Source organism: Nannospalax galili, unplaced genomic scaffold (genome assembly GCF_000622305.1).
Source record: "Nannospalax galili isolate Female #2095 unplaced genomic scaffold, S.galili_v1.0 scaffold875, whole genome shotgun sequence".
Taxonomy (NCBI): domain Eukaryota; kingdom Metazoa; phylum Chordata; class Mammalia; order Rodentia; family Spalacidae; genus Nannospalax; species Nannospalax galili.
In genome coordinates this window covers 293,157-309,864 of record NW_008337059.1, presented here as the reverse complement: position 1 = coordinate 309,864, position 16,708 = coordinate 293,157, and the positions used below count along the sequence as shown (strand labels likewise).

Genomic DNA, 16,708 nt, shown 5'->3' with positions numbered 1-16,708 from the left:
TGCAAGAACAGTCAGTGTTCTTAACTGCTGAGCCATTTCTCCAGCCCCTAAAAGTTTTATATATTCAACAGCCCTTTGAAATCATCTCACTGAAAGAATTCTAAAACCCCTAGAATATATCATAGATCTTATCCACTAAAGGGACATCAACTTTGGAACTTTTAACTCTGTGATAGATTTTGAATAGACCTCTAATCGGTTAGAAAGGAGAACTGAGCATGCTGGTATATCCCTCTAATTCTAGCACTCAAGAAGCTGAGACAAAGCTGGGCGTGGTGGTGCACGCCTTTAATCCCAGCACTCGGGAGGCAGAGGCAGCTGTATCTCTGAGTTGCAGGCAGCTGGGGCTACAGGGAGACCCTGTCTCAAAAAGACCAAAAAAGAAAAAGAAGCTGAGACAGTAAGATCAAGAGTTCTGGGTCAACCTGGGTTACATAATGAGACCCTGTCTCAAAAGAAGTCTTATGAAAAAAGGAGGGTCAGGACTGGGTAAATGGCTGTTGGCAAAATACTTGCTATGCAAGCATAAGGCTCTCAGTTTAGTTCTTAGTACCCATGTAAAAGACTGGGCATGGTGGCATGTGCCCATAATCTAAGCACTGGGAAGGTCAAGACCAAAAAATCCCTGAGGCTTGCTGGTCAGCCAGTTTAATCTAATCAGTGAGCTCTAGATTCAATAAGAGACACTGTCCTCCCACCCCCTCAAAAAAAGTGGAGAGTGATTGAGGCACCTGACATTGAGCTCTGGCTTCCACGTGAACATGCGCACACTTTCATGTGCACTTGCACATGTACACACACACACAAAGAAGATGGTGAAGAAGAGGAGGAGGAGGACGGGGAGGCGTGGAGAATGATCTTAGGAATATACTGGCAGACATACTGAATGTGGTACCTCATATACTTTCAGATGTCACATGTTAGTGAAAGATTTTTTTTGAGTTACAAGAATTTTTATGGTGTCAAGTGACAAGTACTTTAAATGGCAGTATCTTCAATCTTTCTAAATTGTTCTTCTTAACCCTTGACTTCTATTACCTTCTACTACACACACTTTTTTTTTTCTCATTGGCTTGCTTCCCTTTATATCATCTTTCTCTAATTTCTTCTGTAAACTCTTTCAGAAATAATCCATAAAAACTGTATGTGGCAATGATATTTTATTAACTTTCTTAGAGCTCTTGGCTCATATTTGAATTTTAGTCTGCTTGCTGTTACAGGTATCCTCCAAGTAGTGAAACAGTGTGTCCAAATTCCAGTTTTTGTGATGATTCGGCCACGTGGAGGAGATTTTTTATATTCAGATCGTGAAGTTGAGGTGATGAAGGCTGACATTCGGCTTGCCAAGCTTTATGGTGCTGATGGTTTGGTATTTGGGGCATTGACTGAAGATGGGCACATTGACAAAGAGCTGTGCATGTCTCTTGTGGGTAAGAATTTATGTATGAGATGTAGAAGCATCTGATGATTGTATATATGATCCCATTGCAGAAAAAAATTTAGTCCTACCTGCACACGCTTACACTAATCTATTTTAAAAAGTAGTTTTTTAGATGTTTGTGACAGAGGATATATGTGGCAAAGCCCTCCTAACTCTCCTCAGTTGCTATAGATCAGGTTTTAGTACTGCTCTTGGAGGTTTTAAGAGAAATTCACATAGGTTCTTTTTAACCAATGCACCAAAAACTTCAGAAATTATTACAGTTGATAGTGAGGAGGAGTGGTGGAGAGGATAGACACAAACTACCTACATTAATAGGCCACAGTATTTCTTGAAGATCCTCAGAGTGGCAAGTAATAATGAACTGCTTCCCTTACAGTTATGTTTATGTCATTTTTTTGTGACTCTAAGATGTAGATAACCATATTTTAAATATAAAAAAGGTTAGAACTTAGTGGAAAGATAGAATTTTGAATTTGTAAGGCTGTCATTATTTTGCATCAGCATCTTCTTAGATGAAGAGAGTATAAAAATTTCACCTATCATGGAGAATTCTTTATATAGTGATCAACCTCTTCATATTGTTTTATGACTTTCTCTTTATAGCTCTTTGCCGTCCTCTGCCAGTCACTTTCCACCGAGGTAAGTCATTTCTGTTTTAGATCTGTTAAATGGTATCAATTTTCTAATTCTACCAGATGCCACGACCTTTCTAGTGATCACTGTGTTTTAGTGTTAAAGTCATACCAGTTAGTTTCTTAGATCTTAGCATGGAAAAGTTACAAATTTAGAGTTGATATACAGTATCTAGAAAACTTTTTAAAAGCTCAGTTATGAAAAGTTGCTAAGAAGGCAGTGATAGTATATCATAGAGAAAAGAGTAAACATTTCCTGTAAGTGCATGTGTCCATTCAAAGTAACAATCCTGAGATTCAGATTCATTTTGATTAGATTGCTTTAGATTGTATGCAGCCCTAAAAAGGATAAATCACAATGGCCAGCAAAATGAAAGGTACTGTCTGGCTTATGCCAGACAAAACCATTCCTAGATCTAGCAGTGAGGTCAGCTTTGTCAGATAGTGACTTCTCATGGGGAGAGAAGGTAGAAACTAAAGAATACTCAGACATTTTTAAAAAGGGGAAAAGAAGAAATAGATGGTAACAGTGGTAGTTCTTGTATGCTTTGGCTGTCTTTCTAACCCTAACACAGAAGAGGAACATGTGTCACTTTTGTGTCCAGAGGTCACTACCATTGCCCATGAAAAGAAAGAAGGCTTTAGTCAAAACAGTGATATATTTGAGAAAGTGTTGAATGTTTTTCTTCATTTTAAGTAGACTAAGAGTGAATTGTCAGCATTTATCTCCATTATAGCAATTAGGGTTAAGTATTTGTTAGCCATGTTTCTTTTTGAAATGTATAACATTACCAGAAAATTATTTTCTTGATTTGATGTTAACAGTGCATCTTATGAAATGGCAATAACTAAAAGATGTTAGGCTGTCAGCATCTTGAGGCTAGCCACACAAAAAAGTTTTTAAACAAAAAGGGTATTTTAAATTAATAAACATTTATCTGAAAAATAGTTTAAAATTTATCATGCTAAATTTTTGAAATATTTATTATTTTATTTTATGTGTGTGAGTGTATTGCCTACATGTATGTAAGTGCACCCATGTCATGCAGTGCCCACATAGGTAAGAAAGGTTGTTGGATTCCCCTGGAACTGGAGTTAATGAATGGTTGTTAGCCACCATGTGGGTGCTGGGAATTGAAGTCTAGTCCTCTTCAAGAGCAGTCAGTGCTCTCAACTGCTGAGTCATCCCTTCAGCCCTGTCATGTTAAATAATTTTAAAGAATAAACTAGTCACATAGAATATGTTTTAGTTCTTAAACTAAAAAATGACTTCAAATTTCTATTCTTTTTCTGCAGTAAGTCTAACAAAAATATTTTCGAAATTTATAGACATTTTACAATGTTCTGGGTTCCACATTTTTCCACTTGTTAATTTAATAAGTTAGTTAAATCACTGTTGAGAAAATGCTGCCAACAAAAAAGGGAAATCCTCTGTAGTACATTTAGCTGCCTGTATACATTAAAGGGTAGAAAAAACTTCTTTTCTTTCTGTCCCTGAGGACCCCTACACCTAATCCACCATAAATCAGAACTCCTGTATCATGTAATGGTGCTGAGAACTGAAGCAGAAGTGTTTTTCTGTTTTGAGGTTCCTATGCCACGTCCCTCACTTTTGTCCCTCTTTTGAGGTTCCTAGACCTCTTTCCCCTCCACTTCTCTCCTTTCATTCCGCATTTCCTTCCCTCACCTGAACTTGGAATCCTCTTGCCTCATCCTCCTGAGTGCTAGGATTATAAGCCTGTGCCTTGTGCCTGATTTGAGAAAGAGTATGAATCTTAATAGGATGGATTTGAAAACGTATGTAGTCTATGGAAAACAACCATACTCCCTGGATGTGGTGGCGCAAGCCTTTAATTCCAGGACTTAGGAGGCAGAGGCCAGCAGATCTCTGTGAGTTCCAGGCTACCCAGGACTACATTGTAAGACCTGTCTCAAACAACCATCCTTACACTATGAGTCTTGATATGTCAGGTTAATGGTTTAGTACCAGCTATTAGTCAATAAATGAAAACGTGAAGCAAGGCTTCTCTTAGGACAGGTGAGTAGAAGACTTCATTTTATATAGTATAGTTTGTCTAAGAGCAGTTTTCCAAATGTGGTCATTTACCCCTCAAGTTTATAGCATTATCATATCTAAATGCTACTTGTACAAGTAGTAATTTTCTTTTCTTGGCCTTTTTGAAACAGGGTTTTTCTGTAGCCTCAGCTAACCAGGAACTCACTATGTAGACCAGGCTAGCCTTGAACTCACAGAGATCTGCCTGCCTCTGCTTCCAGAGTGCTGGGACTACAGGCATGTGCCACCACACCCAGAATTAGTAATTTTCTTTAAACAAAATCTATTCTTAAATAGAAACTTTTATCATTACTGAAAATTTTAAACCTGTCACTTCTTTTTTAAAAACACTTTTATTTATTTTATGTGTATGAGTGTATTGCCTGCTTGTAGGTAAGTGCACCCACATCATGCAATGCCCATGGAAGTCAGAAGGGGGCGTCAGAGCCCCTGGAACTGGAGTTTTGGATGGTTGTTAACCACCATATGGATGCTGGGAATTGAACCTTGGTACTTTGCAAGAGCAGTCAGTGCTCTTTACCGCTGAGCCATCTCTCTAGCCCTGAAACCTGCCACTTCTTATCTGTATCTAAGTAAATGCACCTTTTGAAATGTGTGCTAATAAAGTGATCATGTATACTACCAGTGGTATGCAGACTGCTGTGCTAGCAAACTCTGGTTCTTAGAAAAAAGAAACCTGATTTGTAGCATTTTCTGATTTCTGTGGTTTAAATGTTCTACCTTGACTAACTTTATGATGCCAATCTGATTTACAAAATTATGAATATTCCATAATAGATTCTTATAAGCCGGTATAAGTCTAGCATACCATTATATATATACTATATTTTGGGAAACATTGCATCAGAGAATATCTCCAAAGTTCAAATCAGTTTCATTTTTTTCAGCCTTTGATATGGTTCATGATCCAATGGCTGCTCTGGAAGCCCTCTTAACATTGGGATTTGAACGAGTTTTGACCAGTGGATGTGACAGTTCAGCGCTAGAAGGTCTGCCTCTAATAAAGCAACTTGTAGATGAGGTACAAGCATATTTTTTCTTTACTTCTTAAGATAGTTGTGGTTACTCCTGACATTCTGTTATTCAGCAAGTTTATAAAGCTCTACTGACTTTGTGATTTATTCTATATAAAAAAAGAGTCAGTGATGTGTTTATAAAATTTTTATTTCTTTCATGTGTTGTAAATATCCAAGGCTATTCAGAGCAAATTAGAGACAAATTTTATTATAGGCAAATTTTACCTTTTCTCTGCCATCATCAGTATTGACTAGTTTTAAAGCACATCTTTTCACTGTCAGCTAATATATATTCAAGGGATCCCATGTAAAATTTATAGTTGTCATCTGAAAGTACATTCCAAAACTTACATTCTTTTTCATTTTTTCCCATCTGCAAATATAGAAGGAAATAAATTAAAAAAAATTTTGACAATTGTTTACTTTGTGTGCATCTATGTCTGTACATGCTCCATGGTGTTTGTGTGTAAGTCAGAAGGTAATTTGTAGGAGTTTGATCTCTCCTTTCACTATGTAGGTTGGGGGTTGCACTCAGGTTGTCAGGTATATTGGCAAGCGCATTTACCCACTGAGCCATCTTGCTGACCCAGAGATTGCTTTGTAATTGAAATATGTCTGTGTTTTTCTGACCAGTCCAGTGGCATTCTCAGTTAGTGAATACAGACTTTGTATGGGAGAGTTCTATGCTTGAGCCTCAGGTTTGACATTTGTTTTATGACTGTGTAATGTTAAGTAGATTACTAACCTGTAAGCCTCTGTTTGTGTGTAAAATTGAAATAAATTTATTTCTGTCATTATAGGATTTACCTAAGGATTGAAGGAAATAAGATATATATAGGTCTCAGCCCGTGCTTAGCATATAGTAGGTCTTAGTACATGTTATTTTTTTTATTATGACTGATTTTATTACAGTATTATTGAGCAGTTTTGTACTGACAGCTTGATCATTTTCAGTTTTCTATAGCTATGAAATAGTGTTCAGAAATTTCACTTAATGAAATTAATTAAATTAATGTGACTTTGCTACTCTGGAATTTATTGATTTTACACATATTTATCAAGTATATCTTGGGTGCAGAGTATTTGTACCATAGGGTCACCAAGGAATGTGTGCATGTAAATGTGTGTGTAGTTACTGCCCTTAAAATTTGTCTCACAACAGGCCCTTTTTAGTAGAGTCATTTTTTTTTTAAAGGTGCTATAGGGGTACAATGGAGAAGAATTAATTTGGTTTGCAGGGATGGAGGATGTTTGGGAGTTATTCTGTCAAAGCGGGGGGTGGAAAAAGTGGGGGAATTGTTCCTGCAGAAGGAATAGTATGTGCAAAGACCTGGAAATAAGACGAGCATGATTTGATTTAAGATACTGAAGAATGAATAGAAATTGAAGGTAATGAGAAGAATGATATCTAGAACCTTGAAACCCTTGCTAACTTAATCTTTGGTTCACTGGGGAGCTCAAAATGTTTGGAATGTTAAGAATTGGTGATCCAGGTTTCCAGTTTTAAAAGATTACCGAGGAGTAGAGAATAAGATAATTTCTATTCCTCCCCCCCCTCTCTTTGTATATGTGTGTATGTGTGATTTTTATGTTAGTCATCAGTTGATGAGAACAGTTGGATTAAATATTTTCTTTCTTTATTTGAGTGGAGTGTGTGTTTTTTTTGTTTTTGAGACAAAGTCTCCCTATAGCCCCAGCTGTCTTGGAACTCGCTATGTAGACCAACCTGGACTTGAACTCACAGAGAACCTCCTGCCTCTGCCTCTGCCTCCCGAGTGCTAGGATTAAAGACTGCTGCAATTAAAGACGTGTGTGACCACGCCTGGCTCCACATATTTTCTTATACTAACTTTTTACATCTTGAGTAACTGCCTAATACTATATTAGTTAAAGCATAGACTTTTGGTTAGAATCCTGATGGCCTTTTGCCACTTATTAACAGTGTCCCTGAGCAGATTACCTAAGCATCTTACTGCCCAGTTTCCTGATCTGCAAAATTGATATTATAATGGGACCTACCTCCCAAAATAGTTGCAAGGTGTGTTAGTCAGACTTTCATTGTTTTGACAAAATACCTGATATAGATAACTTAGAGGGAGGAATTCTTTATTTTGGCTCCTGGTTTCTGAAGTTTCAGTCCATAGTCTGTGACTATTGCTTGTGAGTCTAGGTCTGACAACATCATGGTAGTGGGAGTATATGTCAGAGGCTACTCACTTTGTGGTGGACAGGAAACAGAGAAAGCAGTAACAAGAAGGTCCAGGGAAAAATGTAGCACCCAAGGACATACCACCAGTGAACTACTTCCACCGAGGCCTCACCTTCCACACAGTTCTATTCAGATTTTTTTAATTGAATTTTTGTGATTTTCATATAATTTGGTATTTAGATCCCTTCCCCTATCCCCATCTCTTCTTATTGCCCCTACCCAATTTAATGTACTCTATTTTATATTTATATATATATATATATTTATACATTATAATACACGTATAATTATAATACACATTATAACACATTATAATTTGTGTCCTCAAATGTCCTTCAGTGTGGGTCTATCCACTGGAGCCTAGTTAATCTACTAATAGTCCCATCCTTGAAAGCGACTATCTCTGCACTCTCAGCAGCCGTCTGTTCCCACAATTTCCTTAGGCTGGCTTGTGGTTTCTTATCTACTTTCTCATGTCTGGGCTGGGATTTTGTGTGGTTTGAACTTGCATGGGACTTGTGTATGCTTCACCCTTGCTGTGAGTTCATGTGAGTAACTGATTAACTTACTTCAAAATTCCATTTCCTTGTGATCATCTACTGTCTGGCATTTACCATCTTTCCATCCCTTTTTTAATGATCCTTGAGCCTTGGGAAGCTGAAGTTTGATTTAGGCTTCCTATTCAAGGATAAGTAGTCTGCAGCCTCTTATTCTCTGCATGTTGGCCAGTTGTGGGTTTCTATGTTAATCACCATCTGCTGCATAAGGAAACTTCTCTGGTGAGAGCTGTGAGATGCATTAATCTGTGGGTATACCAATAAGTCATTAGAAGTTAGTTTAATATGATAACTAATAAGTAGAAAACTAGTATTAGGTTCTCCCCTATGTCTTGTGACCTATCTAGCCTCAAGTTCCTAAGCCTGATATCAATGTCAGGTATGGGCTCCATCCTATGTAGCTGACCTTAAATGCAATTAAAGAGTGGTTGGTTACTTCCAATAGTATTCATGCCACTATTGCACTGTTGGGTGTATCTTGCCAGGCCAGTTCTTACTGTAGTTCACAGGATTCACAGCTGGGTAGGGTTAATGATTAGGTACCTTGTTAGCACAGTAGGGAGCATATCAGTCTCATAATCCATTCAGATTTTTAATCCATCAGTGAATTACTCCATTCATTTTCCAAAAGTCAGTTGTCTGGCATTCAAGCCTCTGGGGCCATTTCACATTCAGATCAGGGTTGTTTTCTTTTTTCAGATAATTACTGGCAGTGTTTTAGATTGTTAAATCACTTTGTTAATATTAGGGAAATATAATTCTAAGTTTTTTTTTTTTTTTAAGACAGGATCTCCCTGTAACCACAGCTGGCCTGGAACTTGCTGTGGAGACCAGGCTGGCCTCCCATCTCACAGAGATCCACCTGCCTCTGCCTCCTAAGTACTGGCTGGGTTTAAAGGTGTGTGCCACCATGCCTGTCCTAAGTAATCTTTTATAGAAGGCCAAGAGGTATAATAGTATTTATCTCTTTAAAATATTGTTTGTCTTTGTTTTGGAAAGCTTTCATTGAAAGAAAGCTTCAATTTGAATGAAAGTAAATGCAATTTCCTCCCACTTCTAAACTCAAAATGATAGGAGAATAGATAGTAAATGTTTTATATTTTGCATTTACACATTTGAGAATATGAATCATCTTTGTTCCAGTTAATTTTTCTAACAATTACTAAATTATGTGAAATAGCCTCCTTTCTCTTTTAGTCTCTTTCATTATCTTTATTATTTTCTTCATTGTACTACTGCTATCTGAAATTTTATACCTATTACCTATCTTCTTAAATGTGTAAGCTCTGAAAGTAGGGGCTTTCTCCTGTTCACCATGTCAAACAGGATACATTTTTCTTCTCTCTAATGTGCAGTTCTTGGGTATAAACTGACAGAAGATTATATACATGAGTGTATACATTCTCATGTACATAACAATGCTAATAAGAATTATAATAATTTCAATCTTTCTCTTCCAGAATTATCAGAAATTAAATTAATTCCTATAGTCCCAGTTAAATGAACTTAAAGTTTTGCTTAATTGGTATGATAAGCTACGGAATTTAGTTGATGATAGGGGATTTGAGTGAATTTTCCACCTTAGTAATTTACAACCTTGTTATGTTTTCTGCTAAAATCTTACTTAAATTCAACTGCTTCCACCCATCCCACTGTATACCAAAAATGTAGATTTGTGTTACTTTCCACTAAAATTTTTCTTAAGGTGGTGTGATTATAAAGTATTTATATTGTTTCCTCTGTTCATAACACTACACATTTTTAAAACAATACAATAAAAATCTTTCTAGATAGAAAATTACAAGGCTGGACATCATACTTGCCCAGAACCCTTTCCTGAGATGGGGGAGAGGATATTGATAAATTAAACATTAGCAGTAATTTAAAAAATATAATAATCTTATCCCAATTAAAAGAAAGCTACTAAAATTTACTTTTTCTTTTTCCTTTTTTCAGGCAAAAGGCAGGATTGTGGTAATGCCAGGTATTTATCTCTCTGCTTTTTAAGCATAACACTGAAATATAGTGGAGGAAGAGCAATTAAGAAAACAAAGGAGAAAGTGTTAGAACATGGTACTCAAAGACAAGAATATATAGTTTGAGTTAAATATTTAAGACCAGGAGATCTGTGCTGGAATTTAAAAGGAGAGCATTCTAGCAGAAGTTAGCTCAGAGAAGACCAAATAAAGAAGAGTTTCTCCATGTTTGCTTTCCCAATGTGTAGAATATTATGAATTTGGATGTTCATCTCTGGTGAGGCACAGCAAGTTCAACGCTGCTGTACTGTGTTAAAGCCAAATGTTTAGGCAACATCCACGAATAAGTGTAATAGTCTGTCAACTCATGAAAATCTCTGATCACTATATTATTTGTTGAAACCAGAATAATTTCAGTATTTGCTCCTGGTGATATACATGTGAGCAATTAAGTACACAGTAGTTCATTAGAAATGAATAGATAAGGGGCTGGAGAGATGGCTCAACAGTTAAGAGCACTGGCTACTTTTGCTGAGGACCTGGGTTTGATTCCTAGCACCCACATGGCAGCTAACAACTGTCCATAACGCCAGTTGCAGGGGATCAGACACCCTCTTCTAACTTCCTCAGGCATTTCACGATATGAGTGTACGTATACACATGCAGGCAATACACTCATACACATAATATAAAAATAATAAAATATTTTTTTAAAGAAGAAATTAACAGTTAAGGTAGTTTTTAAATTGGATGAAGCAGCCTAGAATCAGAGTGAGACAAATGTAAAAGCAATTGGAATTTTTCTATTATATTCTCAAACATGAAATATTACAAAATAGCATAATGAGTAGTCAGGAGCTCATATTTTGACACATTTGTCTCATCTTTTTAAAAAATTCAAAGATATTTTAAAGTTAAGCTATAAGTACCTTACATTTTGTCTTTTTGTATTTCTAAAAGAATAAGTTTTTTACTATAACCACTATACAATTAGCGTGTCTATCAAAGTAAACACCAGTTTCGGTAAAAATGCACTATTTACCAGTTTCGGTAAAAATGCACTATTTGACTTATATAAGAAAGGATGAAATTAATTTTTGTTGTACAAAATTTAATTTAATACCTATTTAATTTCTCTACTTGTCCCCAAAATACTTTTCATAGTTGATAGTAAATACTAGGATTCAATCAAGGAGTAAATGTTGCATTTGGTTGTTATCTTAATATCTTTCTTAAAAAAACCAATATGCTTTAATGTAATATAAGTACAGTTTTGTGACTATAAAATTATTATCTTCCTTAATGGAAATAAAACCAGAGACATTCTTATGAAAATTAGGAACCAAACAGAGATGCTATTTCTACTGCTTGCTAACATTAAAAAAGTTTTTTTCTGCATGGGAGAGATGGCTCAACAGTTAAGAACACTGGCTGCTCTTAGAGAAGACCCAGGTTTGAATTCTAATACCCACATGGCAGCTAACTGTCCATAACTCCAATTCCAGAGGATCTGATGCCCTCTTCTGTCCTCCATGGGCATTGTACAACATGGATGTACTTACATGCAGGCAATACACACATACACATAAAATAAAAAATAATAGATAAAAATATTAAAAAACATAAAGTTCTTTGATCATATTCAACCCCCATTTCTCCCTCTTATTCCTCTTTTATTCCCCTCTTCTTCCCAAGAAGTTCCTCTACTTTCATGTCTTTATTTTTTTAACTTACTGCATTTAATTAGGGTTGCTTGCATATGCAAGGGTAAAAGGTTATTTACTTGAACAAGAGCAACTCATCAGTGCTATGTCACTGAGGAATGACTCTCCCTCCCCCCCAGTGACTATTAATTGCCTATAGCTCCTCAGGGAGGTATGGAGCCTCATAAATCACTCCCCCATCTATAAGTGATTGTTAACAGACCAAGTCTCATGCTGGTTTTGTGCAGGTAACCACAGCTGCTGTGAATTCATGAGTCCAACAGCCATATTCTATTTAGAAGACAGTGTTTCACTGCACTCTTCCTCTTCCTCTGGTTCTTTCTTTCTGTTCCCTTTTCTGCAGTGTTCCCTGAGCTGTGGAGGGGGTGATATAAATGTCCCATTTAGGACTGAGCATCTAGCTTACTTATTATTATCACTTTGACCTGTTTTGAGTCTGCATTTACTGCTAACCCACTACAAAAAGAAGTGCCTCTGACCAAAGCTAAAAGCATCACTAATCTATGGGTAGAAGTGTTTAGAAGACAGTTTGATAACATGTCCATTTAGCAAACCATCACTGATAGATTTCCCCCCTTGTGTGTGTGACGTCTATAGCACAGGCTTTTAAAATTTTTATTTATTTATTTATTTTTATTTTATGTGTATGTGTGTATTGCCTGTAGGTATGTAAGTGCACGCATGTTGTGCAGTGCCCACGGAGGACAGAAGAGGCTGTTGGATCCCCTGGAACTGGAGTTACGGACAGTTGTTAGCTGCCATGTGGGTGCTGGGATTCGAACCCGGGTTTTCTGCAAGAACAGTCAGTGTTCTTAACCCCTGAGGCATCTCTCCATCCCCCAGGTTTACAGTGCTAGTCATAATTTCCCTCCAGTGGGGCAGGTCTCAAATCCAATCAGAAAGAGTAGGTTACCTCCATAATAGTCATGACACTGTTGAACCCGTAAGCACATCTTGCCTGGAAGGCTAAGACCATTGATGGCTTTTTTCTTACAGTAGTTCACCTAGTATCTCCTGGCACTATGAAAGCTAGCCAGCATGGGAGGAAGCTTCCATCTCAAATTCAGCTTAATTTCTCTATGTCCAGCAGCCAAAGTGTTTAGTGTCTTCAGAAATAGGAGCTTGCCATTTAGTTCTGGTGGGTACCAAGAGCTGTGATGATAGCCTGTGGTTTGGGGTGCTTCTAGGGCTCATAGGGAGCTATTCCACTGCTGGTGCTGGGATTTTCATTTAATAACTTATGGGTTCTGAGAGCAGAAATTACCCATACAAGGCACTTTCATTAAAATTCTTCCTTTTAAAAAAAATTATTATTATTAGCTAACAAAGTAGCAGGTTTCCATACAACTTTTTCATACATCTATAGTTTTGGCTAACTCTCTTACTACCTTCCTTGCCCCCCATCCTTTTTCACCCCCAGGATTTCTTCCTTCTACTTTCATATCATATGTGTTCTTCTCTCCCCCTCTCCTTAATTCCCCAACACCACAGCTCCTTTCTTGGTTTCTCACCTCTGTAGACATTCACTCCAACTTAAGCATGCAAGACACAACACTAAAAGAAAACTGTAGACCAATCTCTCTGATGAACATATGTGCAAAAATTTTCAACAAAATACTCGTAAACCAAATGCAGGAACACATCAGAAAGATCATTTACCATCACCAGAGGTGCCAAGATGCTTTTAATATATGCAAATCAATAAATGTAATGCATCATATAATCAGACTCAACACTTGCAAAAAAAGACTTGACAAAATCCATTCCTACATGGTAAAAGTTCTGAAGAAATTGGGGTTAGCATGAACATATTTCAACATAATAAAGGCTATATAAGACAAACTTGAAGTCAGTATTACACTAAATGGAGAAAGCTCAAAATATTTCCAGTAAAATCAGATTTAAATAATTTCTGTAATCCTCTCCTGCCAAGGCTCAGGGATCATTGTGGAAGAAGGGTTGGAAAGATTGAAAGAACTAGAGGTAGTAGATGAATACAAGGAAACTGTATTGTCTGAACATAGCAGGGCAATTGCACATATGAACCCACAGTGCTTATGACACCGTGCACAAGCCCAAGTCAAAAACAAAAAACAAACAAAAAACTCAGCATGAATGGGTGAGGTAGGCAAGAGGCCCCAGCTCTAGCTGACAGCTGTTGGGAGAGGGAAAGTCAGTTTTCTTTAAGGGTGTGATATAGGTTGACCAGGCTTCAATGAATGGACCCATACCCAAGAACATTTGGAGAACACGAATTAGACTCAATCGGCCTTTAAAAAAAGAAAAAATAATAATAGAGGACATGAAGTCAGGGGTGGGCATAGTAAGGAGGTGAGATGGGTCTGAATATGATCAAAATACAGTATATGAAATTTTCAAAAGAATCAATAGAAATTTTTAAAATTCTGTAAGATCATACTGCTGTTTAGAGTTACAGTACTGAAACCCAGAATTCTAATCTAAATCTGATTTTTCAGCCCATGTTTTTCAATTTGTGTGTGTGTGTGTGTGTGTGTGTGTAAGACAGTCTTGTTATATAGAGGTCAAACTTGAGATCATCTCACCTTAGCCTCAAGTGCGGAAATATAGGAATACATCACCACACCTAACTTGTTCTTTCCACTTTTTAAGGGTTCAGCTAAAAACAACTAATGAGTCTGAGTTTATTAAAAACCTGTTTTGAAGTACAAAGTGTATAACTAATACCATCTTAAAATGTTTATTGAATATGTCTTCTATATCAGGAGTTAAGAACATGAAGATGAAGAATTTCATATTTATAATTACTGGTATCAGTTTAAAATATGACATAAATATGTTAAAAATTGTTCAGCAACAACAACAAAAAATTGTTCAAATGAATGTCATCATATAGTACTTGGTTGTGTTGATTTTTTATTTTCTTTTGTCTTTTTGAGACAGCGTTTCCCTGTAGCCCCAGCTGTCCTGGAAATCACTGTGTAGACCAGGCTGGCCTTGAACTCACGGAGATCTGCCTGCCTCTGCAGGGACTAAAGGCGAACACAGCCACGCCTAGCTTGGTTGTGTTGCTTTAATGAAATAAAATTAGATTCTTCTGTGAAGTGAAACAAAAATTAATATTTTGATGAGTAAACTGTAAGTAGTTTGCTTAGTTTCATTTCCAGTAAAGTCTGTATGTTCTGAAAATTCTGGGACACAGAAAAACATTATAGGCTTTCTCTTTCAGGTAAATTTCTGGAGTGCTTCTGTAGCTTTTTCCTCAAACCTATCTTTATCTTTCATTCTAATTTGATTTTGCTTAAATTGAGGGGAAAGCAGTGAGGGAGTGTGGAATGATAGATTTCAAGTAAAATAAGGAGTTATCCTTATTTGAACTTTATCCAATATTCTGTTCCACTTAATGTATTGCTTTTTCTTTTTAACAGGAGGTGGTATAACAGACAAAAATCTGCAAAGGATCCTTGAGGGTTCAGGTGCTACAGAATTCCACTGTTCTGCTCGGTCTTCTAGAGACTCAGGAATGAAGTTTCGGTAAAAATGCACTATTTGACTTATATAAGAAAGGATGAAATTAATTTTTGTTGTACAAATAAGACAACCTTAGTTAATATCATTATTAAATAATGGAATGTTGTGATTAGTAGTATGGTAAATGTCTTTGCTGTTGGAAAATATTCCTAAAGTGATTCTTGTTCTGCCTTTAAATAGGCATGCTCTTCAGAATGTAGGTGAATCTTTACATAGTCTTTACTTAGTCTTGCAGGCCATCACGACTGTCATGGTTAAACCTAGTTTGTGGATATTTTATGTGAAGTTCCAGAATCTCCACATCTAAATGAGAGAGAGAGAGAGAGAGAGAGAGAGAGAGAGAGAGAGAGAGAGAGATTGTTAATTCAGAGGGAATGATTGCTTAACTAAGGATTACTGAACTAAGCAGTTAATAATAAACGAATTCATCAGTAAAACATCAAATGAGTCGGATACTCATGTGCCCATTCTGCTGTGCCTTCCTTTTACAAAGTTAATAATTGGTATAAGGAAGACTCATAGCCATTTTTGTCTTGTCTGCTGTGAATAGTCTTCCTTCACCTTTGCTCTCTACTTCCAGCGATTTTGAAATTCTATCACCATTAAGAAATTTCAACTATTATGTGTGTAGAGTTTTTTTCAGTATTCGAGAGGATTCCTGTAATTTAATAGTTGAATCTTTCCATTTACTAGTTGGGAAAAAAATGCATTGTAAAAAAACAGAAGAACCTTAAACTTTGTTTTTCCAGATTAAAAAGTCAAATTTTCTATCTGACAGATTAAGTTACTAGATGTTTCAAGTATTTAAATTAATGAAATTGTGGAATATGGTAGTCCAGGATCCTTGACCTTATTCCTGAACCATCATTAACTAGTCTATAAAGTGAAGGACCAGTGCTCATTTAACAACTGGTGTGATTATCTGTTTATTATTTCTATTGCAGAAATTCCTCTGTTGCAATGGGAGCCTCACTTGCTCATTCAGAATACTCTATAAAGGTAACAGATGTGACAAAAGTAAGGACTTTGAATGCTATTGCAAAGGATGTCCTGGTTTAGTTAAACCTCTCAGAGACTTGGATTTCACAGTATGAAGGTAGAAGTAGAACCTACATTTCTCTGCAACACAGCCTTAACCTTCTCTGGCCAGGACAGTCAGTCTCTAAGTTCTACATGGCCATGGAGTGTGTTTCTAAGAAGAAAAAGAAATTGAAACAGCAATGCAGTCACTTCCTTTAGTAGTCATTGCTGTCATCATGGTTAAATTTGGTCTGTGCTTCCTCCACAGAGAAAGGCTTAGTCAGTTTTCAGTGGAACTAACTGATGAACTGGGAAAGTTCAACTGCAAGGTATGAAATCAGAGTATGACTTCAGGTTAGATTCAGTACCAGGTTTTTTGCCTTTTCATTTGTAAAATAAAAATTCTTATTCTATTGTGTTAAGTGTCTTGTCCTTTTACTGAATATAGTCTGTAGCCCACCTTGAAAGAGATTGTTTTTTGTTCTTCTTTTAGTCTCTTATGTACTCACTGAATATGTTGCTTTGGGCAGGATGCAGAGGTTA

At 36.6% G+C, this 16,708-nt stretch overlaps 1 protein-coding gene across 2 annotated transcripts in view; it reads left to right on the top strand.

Annotated features, from left to right (window-relative positions):
- Cutc (cutC copper transporter) overlaps positions 1 to 16,583 on the top strand; it is a 26,027-nt gene extending 9,444 nt beyond the window's left edge. Inside the window, exons 4-9 of one of the 2 annotated variants that reach the window (XM_008831938.3) lie at positions 1,221 to 1,430; positions 2,048 to 2,083; positions 5,041 to 5,174; positions 9,892 to 9,919; positions 15,043 to 15,148; positions 16,090 to 16,583. In XM_008831938.3, coding sequence (XP_008830160.1) covers positions 1,221 to 1,430; positions 2,048 to 2,083; positions 5,041 to 5,174; positions 9,892 to 9,919; positions 15,043 to 15,148; positions 16,090 to 16,204 — 629 coding nt within the window. In that variant the 3' untranslated portion in view covers positions 16,205 to 16,583. Of the gene's footprint in view, positions 1 to 1,203; positions 1,431 to 2,047; positions 2,084 to 5,040; positions 5,175 to 9,891; positions 9,920 to 15,042; positions 15,149 to 16,089 lie in introns of both variants that reach the window. The other variant, XM_029563017.1, reaches the window with a different exon arrangement.
- Positions 16,584 to 16,708: the final 125 nt, after the last annotated feature.